The 16,750-nt window shown below is 42.7% G+C and overlaps 1 protein-coding gene across 1 annotated transcript in view; it reads left to right on the top strand.

Moving 5' to 3' along the window:
• Window positions 1-16,750, top strand: part of LOC115088060 (cytosolic 5'-nucleotidase 1A-like) — an 84,446-nt gene that overhangs the window by 42,356 nt on the left and 25,340 nt on the right. Inside the window, exon 4 of the mRNA XM_029595959.1 lies at window positions 10,591-10,713. Coding sequence (XP_029451819.1) covers window positions 10,591-10,713 — 123 coding nt within the window. The remainder of the gene's footprint in view (window positions 1-10,590; window positions 10,714-16,750) is intronic.

The raw sequence follows: 16,750 nt of genomic DNA, 5'->3' as shown, positions 1-16,750 counted from the left end.
TTTGGGGGGGGTTCGGGAGGGTGGGGGATTTAATTTAAAGGGTCGGGGGTGGGTTTTAGGGGGTTTTAATGTGCCGGTTTTGCGATTTTTCGATTTTTCACGATTTTTCACGATTTTTCACGATATTTTACCCCCCCAAAACGGCAACAATACGATTCCCTCCCCCTCCCAGCCGAAATCGATCGTTAAGACGATCGAGGACACGATTCACATCCCTACAATATAATATACCATAATCAAGATATTCAGGATTTTTACCTTGTGGCATTCTTAAGGCATAGAACAATAGTGTGGTAAAATTCTAGTGCAATACATACATTCTGCATCTCCTTAGGGTTTCAAACTGATCTATTCTGTTGACTTTAGATTTTAAATGAAATGCATTTCAAACTTGTGTTAGGGAAAGGTATGTGAGGACCAAGATGAAAAAAAAAAAGTCAATAAAATTCCCATAAAAGCACATACCTTCCAAGAAGATATACACAGAAAGGAGATTCAGAGAGAACTCAAGTAACTCTTTCCAGCCAACTTGCTATTAAGACCAAAACCAGCAACAGCATCCCAGTAGCTCCCAAAGGCTCTGTCACTGTCAACTCTTAACTGCTCCGTCTACTGGAAACAATTATGTTGTACATGCTCAGTTACTATACAGAAGAAATGGAATCTGAAGCTCAGGATATGCTCCTTCTGGATGCTATGGGACAATAGAGAAGTCATGGCCCAGTAATAATTTCCTGATGACATCAGCTTCAGAGAGAACACACCCAGAGCTCTGCATTCCATTTTCACTCAGAAGATGAAAGGAGCATTTAAAGCAGTTTAAGTAGGATGACACAGTACAGATGTACATACCACAGGCAATTTGAAAGCCTAATTTGTACACACACAGATTTCTCACTAACTGGACACTTTCAGTTGAGATGAAAAGCAGCCTCGTCCTTAGAGCTCAGAAATAAAAATCTGGACTTACTTACCCTTGCTCTCAGTATTCCCTCTGCTGCTCTGCTTACCCAACTGTAAATGAGTAGGGATAACAACTTAGCTTTTTCTGCTCACTACCCATTATAATTTGTCATGCAATGAAAGCAAATGCCCATGAGTATGGCCATTCACTCACAAGTGACTGTATATGCCCATGTTACCAAAGTGCAAGAATTGTAAAGTTGAGATTTTCTTTGATTGAAAGGTACTGTTGAAATTAATAATGTTATTTACAATTTATGATATGTGTACAATGTTGAATGTATAAAATTCAGTTAAAGGCATGTTATTAAAGTTGTTTTTTAAGGTTATGGGGCAGCAGAGGGCATCCTGGGAAATAATAAAGAAGCTTACTGATCTTGTTCTTACCATGTAGTCGAGTCTCTCTGGGATGGGGCATAGCTATAGCCAGATAATCAGCATATAACCACCTCGAACAATATATGGCACCAAAAGTTTGAATCTCAAGTGAGTCTGACAGCCTTAGAGCCAGTTTCCAACACGCACTGAGTCCCTTGCTTCAGAGTGACTCAAGCCCCAATAGATGATTGAGAAAATGCTGATGGTAAACATGAGATGCTGTTGCCTGCCCCCTGCTATTTTGTCAGTTAATATATCATCTTCATATTTATTTATCCACCTCTTTACCATAAATTACATCTGAGGTGACTTACAAAAAAATAGTTTCCAAAGAAACCTTACAATAAAAACAATTCCCCACCCATCCCATCATTAATTAAAAAACCTAAATCAAATCCCCAGATAAAAACAAAAGCATAATACCACATCCACCCACAACACCTAACTTCCCTTCTTTTAAGTACAGTGTCACTAGAAATCTCATACTAAATTTAAACTGAATAAACTTGTAAAAACAAGTAAGTTTTAATAGTTGTTTAAACCAAGAGTCAAAGCAAAATGTAATTCTCTTGGAAGTTCTTTCCATAAAGTTGGCCCCTAAAAAAAAAGACACTATTCCTTGTACGAGTCAATTGGGCCCTCTTTACTGAGTACACTGCAAATACACCCTCCAGTCCAGAGCATAGATGATGATTTGGCACATATTTTGATATTTAAGATCTCAACTATTTAGGGGCAAGATTATGTAAAATGTGAAAAAAATAAAATTAATACCTTAAATTGAATGCTCATCTGGACAGGTAACTATGACAAGTCCCTCAAAACGGGTTCTAGATACAAATTTCCTCACTCCCTTAATAACCCAAACTACAGTCTTTTGAACAAGCTGAAATATATGGCAGAATTTATTTGGTTCTTAGGGAAGCCTAACAAAAATCTATTATAGTAGTTAATTCTAGATATAATGAATGCTTGCATAACTAATTCTAAAGCAACTCTAGATAGAAATGGGTGAATCCTTCAAAGTGCTGGAAGGATTATTATACATCCCCTTTCATATCTCTGACTCATTTTTAAGCAATCATCGACAATTCCTCATCAAAAATTACAGGGTTTTAAGAAAAGCAAATTTTGGGGGTCATTTATCAAAATGCTTTACAAAAAGCCCCACCAGGGTTTTTCATGAGTCTTGGGGAGGTCGGGAGGGTGGCGCAATGGGGAGAAGGCAGGGTGAGGTAGAGGCTGGGCAGAATTTTGAAGGGGCACTTTTTGCCTGAAGCAGCTGCCTTACCCTGCCTCATTAGTTCACGAGCGGCAATGGCAGCGGCGTCCACTAATAGTCGGCACCCAGGCCTAACTCGCCTAGTGCTTTCGACTGCCCTGGCCACATCATCCAGTGTTCACTGGATCCCAGATGATCATCCACTACAACATGAGAGATACTGTCCCTGCTGGTAAATAGTAGGTCCAGTATAACCCCTCCTCTGTCAGTTCTGTTACTAACTGACAGAACAGTTTTCCTTGAAGAAAAACCTGAATCTCCCTCCTTCTAGAAGACATTGTAACTGGGATATCCTAATTAGTATTCAGCAGATTGAAATCACCTAGTAATAGCACCTCCCCTTTCATAGCAATTTTGTGAATATCCTCCATTAAATCTCTATTCATTTCTTCTATCTGTGATGGAGATCTATATATTATACCAATATAAATAAATGTTCCATTCCCTTTTTCCAGATTAACCCACAGTGCCTCCTCTTTACCTCATAAGCCCAGCAATGCTATTACTTTAATATTGTTTTTTATATATAATGCCACACCTTCTCCCTTCCTTCCTACCCAGCTCTTCCTCAATAATTTTTTTTTTAATTTTATTTTTATTAGATTTTCATTATCAATACAATGACAACAGTATTTATGAGGAAAAAAACTAGAAATACATAAACGGAGTAATATTTTCTCCAAATCTAAACATAACAAATTAAATTAGTTCAAATGGAACAAGAGTAGTATTATCTCCAAATCTAGGCATAGGAAAAACATGATTAGTTACATATTATAGGAATAAGGGGAGAACCATATAAAAAGCGGTTCATAAGAAAACAAAAAAAAGAATTGGCAGTTTCATCTTGTCGTGCAACAATTTATTCCATTGCCCAGCGCCTCATGGGGACAATTAAGAGTGTAAGTCCAGGTATAGACGTAGTTGTTGAGGATCTGAAAAAATATATCTATCATTTTGATGTATCAGAACGCATCTACAGGGAAATCTCAAGAAAAATTTGGCTCCATGAGAGAGCATCTCATTTTTCATTAGAAGAAAAAGTTTCCTTTTTTCTTGTGTCTTTTTAGTAATGTCAAGAAACACTCTCACCTGAAAACCATAAAACAAATGTTGTTGTTTTCTGAAGGATAATCTTAATATATTATCCTTGTCGGAGGCCTGAATAAAAGTCACAAACAAAGTTGCTCTAGCTTCAATCTTAGCCTCAAAGGATTTCTCCAAGAAGTCTGTAAGATTATCAAATACAGTGTTATCCCGTTCTTCTTGTTGTTTGATGATTTCTTTACCAGGAAGATAGTAGATCCTCAATAATTTGTAGCCCAGTATAACTATATTCCAGTTATGGAATGCCCTTCTGGAGGAAGTGGTGAAGACTAATACTGTGAAGGATTCCAAGGGGCATGGCATAAGCACTGTGGATCCCTAAAGGCTAGAGGACAGAATGAATGAAAAAGCTTGGGGGTAGCCTGCACGGAGTGGCAGTTACTACCCTTAACACAATCATGGGAGTAACCTGCACAGAATGGCAGTTATTACCCTTAACAGAAACGTCAGGGTAATTTGCACAGAGTGGCATTTACTGCCTTGGAAGCTTGCTGGGCAGACTGGATGGACCATTTTGGTCTTTTTCTGCCGTCATTACTATGTTACTATATTATCGCAGGTGTTAGGGCCCTAACGCTCACGATAATGCCATAACGCATTTGCGTATGCAAATTTGAAAATTTTATCAAGTGGGAGGAGTAAATGGAAATGAGGTCTGGTTAACATTGCGTGTAATAACATAACACACACTATCGCGGGATTTAACATCAGAAATAACTACACCTTTTATTCAGGGCATTATGCCTGCAATAGCTGTGCGTTACGGCCAAAACAGGATTTATTGCAAATCCCATTTTGAGAGGGGGATAGAGAGAAAGAGAGCGCTCATGGAGGCCCACTGATTTTTGAACTTTTTATGCCACTGAGAAAGGGGGCATTATAACCTTGGGGTGAGGTTTGTGGGGTGAGTTGGGTCTTAGGGGGCAGTTTAACATGCACAGTCATACATACAAACAGCACAGTTACCATCAGTGAAGATTTAATGTGATTTGGAGGGATGAAGGGTGAAAGAAGAGTAGATTTGTACCTTGTTCTCTCTACCTAGCTTGACTTTGTATGTATGACTGTTCATTTAAAATTGCCTCCCAGAACCCACCCCACCCCACAAACCTTCTTGTGATGTAATATTGCAAAATGAATAATCTAGGCCTTTATGACATCCTGCAATGGATCAAATCTAAACCCTTGTTAATCCAGTTTTCTTGATCATTTACCTCCAGATTTAGTGGGATAAAAAGTTGAATGTCATCCTCATAAATGTAAAAATTAAAAACATAAATTCAATAAATCAGCAAATGGTTTCATATATAGAATAAATAGCAATGGAGATAAGCTGGATCCTTGTGGGACACCACAATCAATTTTACATGGTGATGACATAAACTCCCCTAAAATAACTCTCCGACTGTTCTTCTAAAAATGAATTATATTACTTAAGAACTGTACTTATTAGTCTCAGGTCTCCTAACCTTTCTAACAGGATGCTGTAATCAACTGTGTCAAATGTTGCACCAAGGTATAATAAAATTAATAATGCCAACAAACGCCCATCTAATTGTTTTCACATATCATTCATAAAAGCCATTATTACTATCTCAGTATTATGATTATGTCTAAAACCTGCTTAATAGTGGTCTAAATAATATACAGAGTCCACAAACACAATCACTTTGAATAAAAATGGAAGATTTGATATTGGTCTATAATTAGTCAAATCCTCCAAATCCAACAAAGATGTGTTCAGTAATGGCCTTATTACAGTTTCCTTCATCCTAACCAGCATAACATTAGCCCTTAGGGAAGTATTCACAATCAATGTCAACCAACTCGCCACTTCTACTCCTAATCCTTTAATCAAGTGTGATGGACATGGATCAAAATTTGAAGCAGTAGGATTTAAACCTTGTAAAACAGTTCTCAAGTCTTCCTCAGACACAAATTGAAATTCACTTCATAACCTAATTTGTGCGGAATCTGATACTGCTTTCAGATCTCCTTCCAGTGTGGTAACAATCTTAGATTTAATAGCAACCAATTTTTCCGTTAAAAAAAATGTTTCTCACAGTTATAGTTCCTGTTAAGCTTTTAGTTTCCAAAGATGATATCAAAAAAGCTATTAACAATTTTAAACAATTCTCATGACAAATTTGAAGCATGAAATATCCTATTAGAATAATATGCCTTTTTAGCTGTTAGAATTTCCTCATATTATATTTTCAAATACACCTTATACAATACTTTATCTGATTCCAATTGTGTATTCTGGCATTTCCTTTCAAGTCAACCTTTCCCTTCTTTTATTTTTTTTAACTCATTATTTATAATTTTCCAAAATTGAAATCCAAGCGTTCATGCTTTACAGAAAATATGTGATTACTGTCTGACACATTATTGTAATGGAAAGCAACATTTGGAAATTATACAGCATAAATTCACAAATTAAGTCGAAGGAGGACCAAAAGGCAAATACAAACGAAAAGAATAAAACAAGAAAACACAGTTCAAAAATGTTGCGTGTGCTGGCCATGGCAAGCCCACAGCCAGGACCTCTTACCCTCTTCTGCCTGTTCCAGCGTCTGGCTCCACGTCCCTCGTGGCGGTGGGCCACCATCTCCGACCTTGAGCCATCCCCAGTGCTCCTGTCTCCACGGCAGACATCTGTGTTCCGCGGCAGGCCTCCCTGTGTGGTCCACGGAGAGACGCCGCCGTCCCGCACTCCTCCCTAGGCGCGCACGCATCTCTTTTCCTTTTAAAGGAGCCACGGCGGGAATCCAACCTGCGGCCCCGGATGATGATGTAACTGGGCTCTGGTATATAAGGCCGGGCCCAGCTCCTGTTAGTCGCCTTTGCAACAGGTCTCCACCCTGGATGTGTACTTCGTTGCCTCGTGTTCCTGGTTCCTGTTCCTTCCTTGTTCCTGATCCTGGTTTCGTTTACTACTAGTTCCTGTGCTTTGTCTTACTCTACTAGATTTACGGACTGATCTTCTGCTGGACCCGACCTCTGCTTTGCCTGACCACGCCATTCATCTTCTCCTGGACCCGACCTCTGCTTTGTCTGACCATGCCATTCATCTTCTCCTGGACCCGACCTCTGCTTTGCCTGACCTCGTCATTCATCTTCTCCTGGACCCGACCTTTCCTTTGCCTGACCACGCTACTGATCATCTCCTAGTCCTGACCTCTGCTTTGCCTGACTATGCTACTGATCATCTCCTAGTTCTGACCTCTGCTTTGCCTGACTATGCTACTGATCATCTCCTAGTCCTGACCTCTTCTTTGCCTGACCACGCTACTGATAATCTCCTGGACCAGACCTCTGCCTTGCCTTGCCACTGCTCCTTGCTTGCCGCCTGCCCTGACTTCAGCCTGTTCTACAACGCCTCTACAGTCTCAACCCTGGACATGGCCTTTCAGGCTTCAGCCTGCTTTTACCCGAGCGCCCCCTGTCTGACTCTCGTTTCTTTTGGTGCCCGGGTCTCCGGGACTCCGCCTCGTCCAGTACAGATTCTCGATTTCCACTATTGCTGGCCCCTAGCTGACTTCCTTATCATCTCCCAAAAGACCTCGGATGGAGGCCCACCTAACTCCAGCCAGCCCCGGCACCCAAGGGCTCAACCCGCGGGGAACGAGGGCTGGTATTGGCGAAGCTCCAGCCAGCCTCTGTCAGTCAGCCAGCTCCACCTACCTATGGTGGAGACCCGTAGGGCCTCCCCTACGGATAGCATCAACCCCACCTCTGCCCAAGGGTCCACCTCCTGCGCAACAAAAAAGCTACTATCAGTTTAAAATTCATCTACTAACCAAATAGCTCAGGGAGTAGAAGTAGGAGGGTATACAGTTCTATTATCTAACATCTTTCAACTGGCAAGGTTCATAAAAGATATAATTTTGACCACAAAGAAGAACTTTGCATTAGCTGGATATCAAAGAGAAAAAGAACCCTCCAACTTTAGAATAATAACTCTGAATTGAAGAAACACTTTCCTTCTAGCTTGAGTTTGCTTGCATACATCAGAGAAGATCCATACTTAATGGCCCATAAAGAAATAATTATGATTGCTAAAAAAATAACCAAAAAATTAAATTGTTTTACAGTTCAGAAGAACATAACACCGGTAAGGTAGCCCTTTCCTTAATCTCTTCAGAGGACTGTTCCAAAAAATTTGTAATGTTAAGACTATTAATAGAAGAGAGAGAGATTCTCTTCTTCCAGAGTCATCCTTTGCCCTGAAGAGTAAATAATAAGCTTTAAGGAAAGATGGAAAAGAGTCCTCAGAGAGAACAAACCCTTCCTTTAAATATTTCTTCATCAGCTCAGTGGGAGAGATAAGGGGAGTCTGAGAAAAATTAAGAATATGCAGATTAAGTATCCAAGATCTATCCTCAAACATTTCAAATGCCTATGAATCAAAGCACTAACTTTAACAACAGTAATTTTACAATCCTGAAAATATGAATTCTGAAGCTCCAAAGCTTCAGTTTTAACATCATGCTCAATAGTAGTAAATTGAACAACTGCAAGTTGACCTTTAACGAAGTCAGCAGAAATGTTAAAGTCATCCAGTCTTTTTACAGTTTTCTCTAAAAATGTGATCGTTTTCCATTCATCCTCAAGAGTTATTACGGCAAGTTTTATAAAACAAGATTTCCAGGAATCCTCAGGATGCTGTTGAGAAGACATCAAGGACTGAGAACTAACTCCAACATCAGATGTAGAACCATCGCTATTCCTCATAGCTGACAATAAAGGAGGTGGTGGACGATCAACGGGACTCAAGGTGGTTTCCAGCTCAGGCTGACCAGGTGCTGAGTCTACAATGAGTGACACACCCGACTGAGGCTGCTCCATAGTAGAAAAAACATAAGGAATAGTTAACTGGGCAAAGCTAGGCCCTGGGCCTGAATAATGACCCGGCCTCTTCTCTTGACCAGAATTCCGAAGAGGAGAACAGTGCAGAGCTTCACTGAAGTGTGAAAATACAAATACCATGCGAAAATGCAAAAGAAAAAGAAAGTAGCGCCCAGGGGTGCGCTCCTTTGGTGTGCAGTGTGCTGCAGGCGCCGCTTCCTATACCCGGAGTTGGCTCCTCCCACAAGCGTTGCTCACGGCTGGGGGCCTCTGGTGCAGCAGTAATCCAGGAATCGCAAGGTAGAATGGTAGGTCCCCCTCCTCCACACCAGCTGTAGGGGTGCCGCTTCTTATGCACAGAGTTAGCTCCTCCCATGGGGTCATTCACAGCTGGGGGCCTCTGGTGCAGTGGTAATCCAGGAAGCACAGGGGAGCATGGTAGGTCTTCCTCCTAACGTTTCTCTTTTTTCAATGCCTATATATCTGTAGTAAACCAGGGAGCAGAATATTTAGTTCCAATAGTACAGGGTTTTAATGGAGCTACTATATCCATATATAAAATCTTTGTTATTAAAACACATCAGCAGTGATTTGTATACTTCCCATCTCTCTCCCCAACTCCCTATTAATTATATTTTGCAATTAATAGGAAGGAGGCCTACAGTCTGTGAAAAGAAGTGGCTGAGATGAACCATATCTTCCAGCTCACTTGGAACTGGTCTTTAGTTGGCTACGGCACCATGAGTTTTTCTCTCTCAACTATCTGGGATCTTTTCTGAATTTTGTAAGCCCCCACCTGCTCCAGCCATTGCAGTGATAGTGATTATTGTGTGGTGGCTGAAACTCCTTACATCAGAGATTGCCTCTGCAGGATCCCCAGTCCTGGCTGACCAAGTGAGCAGAAGCAGAGCCCAAGAATCAAACCTAGGTCTTTTATAGGGTACTGTCACGAGCCAATTCATATGAATGATATTTTTTAATAGAAGCCCTTCAGAAATCTCTATTACTATTCCATGGATATTTTTCTGATATTACTGGAATAATATCTGTCACATTTTCATATGGTTGAGAGCCATAAGGTACAGGTGACACCCAATTTTATGCCACATACTGACCATTAGATTGCATTACAACAGAAATGAAATTCTGTACCCTGTTAGTTTGATTGATGCAAAACTAACTTTATATAAGAGTAAACATCTTGGAGCCAATGCAAAACAGTGCACTCAGCCAAGCGCACTATTTAACCCGCGGTCGGACGTGCGTTTTGGACACAAGTCCACAGGCCGTTATGCTATAAGGGGATTAGCGCATCCACAACGTGCGTCCAACGTGCCGCAAAATTAATACACTCAGCACATGTAAATGCATGTTCATGAGGCTATTACTTAGTCACCCCACATGCAAAAAAAAGTGCGTCCAGTCTGCACATTTTTACGCTCTGAAATTAATGGCTGCTCTGGGCAGGCGTTAATTTCTGAGCACCCCAAAAAGTTGTACAGAAAAGCAGAAAATACTGCTTTTTTGTACATCCTCCAACTTAATATCATGGCGATATTAAGTCAAAGGAACGAAAAGCTTAAAAGATTTTTAAAAAATGTTTGGGGAAAAAAAAGAGTGCCGGCAGTCAGGTTAGGGAAACAGATTCCTAATTAACCAGCATCTGTTTCCCTAACCCATGGCTGTGCGTCGGTTAAGAAAATGGATGCTGATAAATTCAGCATCAGTTTTCTTAAACCATGGGCAGCTGACCTCTCCTGGACACCTGCAAGGAAGTGCAAGGTGCATGCAATTGACCCTAGCGCCTCTTTGGCAGTGCGAGCCCTAATTTAAATATTGCATGGCCGCCTCTGGGAGAGGTTCCTGGGTTCGCGTTAGGAAAGTGGGTGCTGAACACTCAGTGCCCACTTTCGGCGCATTTTTTTGCATTGGCCCCCTTGTTTTATATTATATTATCCTAGAAATATATTCAGTATATTGCTATAACTGAGTTTTCTTCTCTGATTCAGGTTTAAATATTGAACGCTTCTGTATGACTGGAGGCAAAAGCCCTATCGGCTATCTTAAAGCCTATCTAACCAACTTGTACCTCTCTGCGGATTCAGAAAAAGTACAGGAAGCAATAGAATCAGGTAAGGACTGTCTCAGCCTTCATTACTATCTTCTAAATATATTTAAGAAATTTACAGTAGACATACTTTTGCTGTTACAAAACATTAGATCAATCCATACAGGTCTGCAAATGACAGTGTTACATTACATTACTAACTATTTCACATTTATATACCTCCTGCAATAGAAATATTTTTTTTAAATATGCATTCTTTCAGGTGAACTTTCAAAGCAGTTAAGCATGTATATTTAATGGACTATTGTAGCACTTAACATAGATAAAACCTATTGACATAAGAGCAGAACATAAAAATTGCCATACTGGGTCAGACCAAGGGTCCATCAAGCCCAGTATTCTGTTTCCAATAGTGGCCAATCCAAGTCACAAGTACCTGGCAAGTACCCAAACATTAAATAAATCTCAGGCTACTATTGATTATTAATTAATAGCAGTTTATGGATTTTTCCTCTAGGAACTTATCCAAACCTTTTTTAAACCCATTTACACTAACTTCTGCAACCACGTCATCTTCAAGGAATTCCAGAGCTTAACTATGTGATGAGTGAAAAAGAATTTTCTTTGATTTGTTTTAAATGAGCTAACTGCTAACTTCATGGCGTGCTCCCTAGTCCTTCTTGTTGCGTGTCCCGCCCACAGCAGGCCCACGACCGGGCCTACTCACCTCCGGCGCCCAGCTCCCGGACCTGGCCCGTCCTCACTTGTGGCTGGGGTGCAGCCGCCTGCGCTCCCGCACCTTCGTTGCCTCCTCGGGAGTTCCTGGCTCCTCTGCGGACCTCTCCAGCTCCCGGCAGATCTCCCCATGTGTGCTGCGGGGAGATGCTGCCGTCCAGCATCCTGCCTCTCTCTAGGCACGTGCGCGTGCACCTTGCCGGCCTTTAAAGGGGCCGCAGTGGGAAGCTAGCCTGCGGCCCCGGATGATGATGTCATCGGGCCCTGCTACTTAAGGCAGGGCCCGCCACTCGTTCCTTGCCTTGGCAACAGGTCTCCACGCTAGTCGTGTGCTTCATTACTCGTCCTCATTCTTGGTTCCTGTTCTTGACTTCGTTCCTGGTTTCTGTTCCTGACTCCATTCCTGGTTCCTACCTAGCCTTGCCTTGGACTGTTACTGGCTTTGACCCTCGCTACTTCTGGACCATGCTCAGGACTGACTACTGGCTTTGATCCTTGCTTCGTTGGAACTACGCTCAGGATTTATTACTGGCTCTGACCCTTGCTTCATTGGACTACACTCAGGATCGATTACTGGCTTTGACCCTTGATTCGTTGGACTACGCTCTGACTGATTACTGGCTTTGACCCTTGCTCTGTTGGATTATGCTCAGGACTGATTATTGGCTTTGACCCTTGCTTCGCTGTACCTCGCTCAGTTCTGCCGCCTGCCCCAACTGCAGCCTGTTCCAGACCACGCCTTTGAATCTCCTTGGACTTGGCCTTGTCAGACTTCAGCCTTCTGCTGCCGGGTGTCACCTATTCTTGTTCCTGGCCCGTCCTTGCCCCCTGGGCCTCTGGATCCCTGCCTTGTCTGGACCTGCCTCGGTCCAACCGACCCCTTTGCTGGTTCCTGGCTACCTGCTACAACATCCACCGGGAGTTATCTGCTGGAGGCTCGCTTAAGACCAGCCGGCTCCGGCACCCAAGGGCTGGTATTGGCAAAGATCCAGTCGACCTCCATCTCCTGGTCTGCTCTGCCTCCCAACAGTGGGGACCCATGGGCATTAGAAACACTTTTGTACAACTTTTTTATAAGCCTATAGGGATATCCTCTTGCAAAAAGACATCTCACTAAGTCTTGCGATTGTTTGAACAGAATTTATGAGGAAAGGTGTTGGGAGAGAGAAGAGAAGATAGGTAATGAGGATCTGCAGAGCGAATAAATTTGAGTAAGAGGAGCTTTAAATGTTTGCAGAACCAGATGGGGAGCCAATGTAGTGACTTGAGAAGATGAGGGCTACATGGTCATAGCAATGTTGAAGGAAAATAAGTCATGAAACCAAATTGTGAATAGATTGCAGTGGAGAAAGATTATTCAGTGTGAGGCCCATGAAGAACTTTTCAGTACTCAAAGTGGGAGGTACAAAGGGGCCGATGCAATTTGCCAAGCGCACTCTTAACGAGCAATTAGAAGTAGGTAAAATAGCCAGGTGCTAATCAACCCTAATGCAGTAAGGGGAATTGCGCCTATTTAGTGCGCAACTAATGCGGAGTGAATGAGCCTATTACTTACTCACTCCCAATGCAAAAAGATAAATGTGTGTCTCAGATGCCTATTTATCGCACAGATATTAATGCCTGCCTGGAGCAGGCGTTAATAGCTGAACACATTGAAAAGAAGTACAGAAAAGCAGAAAATACAGCTTTTCTGTACTTCTTTTTTAAAGTAAAAAAAATAAAATAACTCGGCAGACCGCCAAGTTATGAAGGCCGACGCCGGTAAACTCGGCGTCGGTTTTCATAGCCAGCCGTCTCCCAGTAATGAAAATGGCTGCTGATAAACTTGGGGGCTGTTTTCATTACTGGCAGATAGGCAGCCGCAACCCCCCCCCTTTAGGGCACCATGTGCGTGTTAAGAGAGCGGGCGCTGACTGTTCAGCGCCCGCTTTCTAAGCCCCTTTATTGCATCGGCCCCTAAGAGAGTGGATGAGCATTTTGGTAGCATACTCAATGTAACCCCTCCTTAAGGTATGAGTCATAGTTTCGTTGAATGGCACAATTAAATATGGTAAATCACACACCACAGTCTCTGCAGTTTCTCTCAGAATTACAGATCTTTTCTCCTCTATCTGTGCATTAGTTATTAGACCAGGAATCCATCCACACGTCTGGATTAGATTCTTCAGTGGTCCCTCTGGGCTAGGCCCTCTTGGATGGTTGGGAAACCCCTCCCAATGGCATACAAATCTATCTTGGCACATAGTTTTAATGTTGTTATCCCTCAGGGCTTTGGTAGATGCTGGATGGGTGTCCTGTCTTGAATGTAGATCTTTTACTCACAGTTAGGAGATTTATCTTCTGATGAAATATCTAGTAGTAGGAATGCCAGACCCCTTGATGGGCAGGAAGATGGGCAGAAAACACTTCTTCCCAGATGTTGGAAAACAATTGTGCAGCAACAGTTCCCCACCTTTGTTTGGCAGTTTTTCCCTAAACACTTGGGGGCGGATTTTCAGAGCCCTGCTCGCCTAAATCCGCCCAAAACTGGGCGGATTTAGGCGAGCAGGGCCCTGCGCGCCGGTGAGCCTATTTTACATAGGCCTACCGGCGCGAGCAGAGCCCTGGGACTCGCGTAAGTCCCGGGGTTCTCCGAGGGGGGCGTGTCGGGGGCGGGCCCGGTCGTCGCGGCGTTTCGGGGGCGTGTCGGCAGCGTTTTGGGGGCGGTCCGGGGGCGTGGCCGCGCCCTCCGTACCCGCCCCCAGGTCGCGGCCCGGCACGCAAGAGGCCCGCTCGCGCGCGGGGATTTACTTCTCCCTCCAGGAGGCGTAAATCCCCGGAGAAAGGTAAGGGGGGGTGTAGACAGGGCCGGGCGGGTGGGTTAGGTAGAGGAAGAGAGGGGAAGGTGAGGGGAGGGCGTTAGAGGATTCCCTCCAAGGCCGCTCCGATTTCGGAGCGGCCTTGGAGGGAACGGGGGTAGGCTGCGCGGCTCGGCGCACGCCGGCTATACAAAATCGATAGCCTTGCGCGCGCCGATCCAGGTTTTTAGCAGATACGCGCGGCTCCGCCCGTATCTACTAAAATCCAGCTTACTTTTGTTTGCGGCTGGAGCGCAAACAAAAGTAGGCCTATTCGCGGAGTCTGAAAATCCGCCCCTTGGTGTCTTCAGCTCAGGGTTCCCCAATCCCTGGCTTTGGAAAGGCCCAGGGTCTAGAAGGGCTCCTCTCAAACAAGGCTCAAAATCCCAAAATAGTCCCAGAGCAGCCACTGTGCACCTTGTGGGGAGAATACAGCAGTATCCTGGAGGGATCTTGGAGAGTTTCTGAGGCTCCAGGTGTGCACCTCATGGGGAGAAATATGGCTTATGCTGGATGGGTCTTGGAGGATTTCTAAGGTTCCAGGTAGGCCCAAAATACAACCTAGGAAAATACAATCTCTCTCTCTGACTTCCAAATAATATTGCCCCCCCCAGAGTCTATTGCAAAGCTTTGCTATAAAACCTCAGGACCAAAGGTACCCATTACAGCTCCGCCAGTGGGAAGGCTGTCCATGAATGGCTACTCCCCAAATTATTTCCCTAACGGCAGTAGGCTTTTACAGAACCTATTAGTAACCCAAAAAGTGGTCTGGGTTTCATCAATACAGAAGGGACAAATTTTAATAATATTATAGAGGAACAAATGACAAGTTTTACCAATGTTTTGGATATGTATACAGAAGAAGAAGGAAGCATGAAAAATGACCTCAAGTTTAGGGGCCGAGGAAACTGGGAGGATGAGAGAACCATCCACAGAGGCAAAAAAGAGGGAAACAGGAAAGACGGTTTGGAGAAAAGAAAAGAAATTCAGTTTTAGCCCTGGTAAATTGAAGGTAGTGACTGGACATACCTGCATATAACATTTTGAAAATCAACCTCTCTATATATACAGTAATTCTACATGTGGTAACAAATTTGGACTGTTAAATGGTGACTGTAGGTTAAGATTACATTTTATAGTATTTCTAAATCCTCCTAATAGGATGCCAAATTATATTATAACTAAGAAAAAAAAATCTGTGTATTCTTTGCATTACAATAAAAGCACTCATTTTTATGACACTTTTTTTTGTGGCATAACTTTTCAAGAAATTTACAGTATTTTAAAATACACAAGATTGAGAGAGTCCTCAAAATAAAATATGCCATCCAGAAAGCTTGAGGGAAACTGCGCAAACCGCAAGAAACAAATGTGAGTTAAAATGAGATAAGGTTACCAAGAATGGAAACAGAATGAAGAAATAGTGAAACTGAAAAAGGAAAGAAATAAGCATATTTGTCAACTCCCACCCAGGGTTGCGTCAATTTTATAACACGCGCGTATACGTGTGCATTATATCAAATAGCCTGACCGCATGCACGTGTGTGCAATTATAAGTGGATGCATGCCTATGCACGCAAATGGCACTTTTACCGCATAAGTGGGAGGATATTAAAAGACAAGCTCGCCAACGCTATTACCTGTTTTCTCAGTTCGCCCAGTTAAGGACTAGGACTTCCAAATCCCCTAGTTCAATAGCTTCCCTTCTCCCCTGTTAGCCCTGACCTTTAAAACACTGCTGACCTGCCTATAATTTTTTATTTTTATTTATTTATTTATTTATTTATTTATTTATTTATTTATTTAAATGCTTTTAAAATATACCGACATTCATAGGACATAACATGCCGGTTTACAATCAACATTTATGGCAGGGGATCACGGTGCGCGCCTGTGTGCGTAAGAATTCACATGCTAATTTCAAGTTAAAATCAGGAATGCCCATGCCCCACCTAGACCATGCCCACTCCTTGCCCCTTTTTTGAGCTTTTCATTGGTGCGCAGCAGCATGTACGCACGTATCTGGGCGTTTTTTAAAATCCACTCAACACACACTGGCCCAACTTCTGCACATAAATTCTCGATTTTGGCGTGCGCTGGACTTTTAAAATTCACCTTTTAGAGAGTCATTTTAAAACAAGCGTGTACATGCCCATATACGTACACATGTGGGCAGGAGCACACATGCACATGAATTTTATATTGTCCGCGCAATTGCGCAAACATTATATAAAATATTCCTATTCGCACATATGTGTACTCCTAATTTTAAGCATTTGCATGAGGAAATGATATTCGAGTATTTTCCTTAACACTTTTCAGGTTTACACACACAAGTCAGCACCTTTTATAACATGTGCACATGAAAGATAACCAGTGCTACCAATTAGTCCACTAGTTTGCCCAGTCTATCTCTAGGTCATCAAGATCCCTCTGGTTATTCAGCCTGCACTTCCCCCAGTTTACCCTGGCCCTTCATCCAGTCAATATTTGAATATAAAGAGTTTTATTCTGACTTATAGCAGAAGT

This window comes from Rhinatrema bivittatum, chromosome 3 (genome assembly GCF_901001135.1).
Source record: "Rhinatrema bivittatum chromosome 3, aRhiBiv1.1, whole genome shotgun sequence".
Taxonomy (NCBI): Eukaryota; Metazoa; Chordata; class Amphibia; order Gymnophiona; family Rhinatrematidae; genus Rhinatrema; species Rhinatrema bivittatum.
This window is presented reverse-complemented; position numbering and strand designations above follow the sequence as displayed.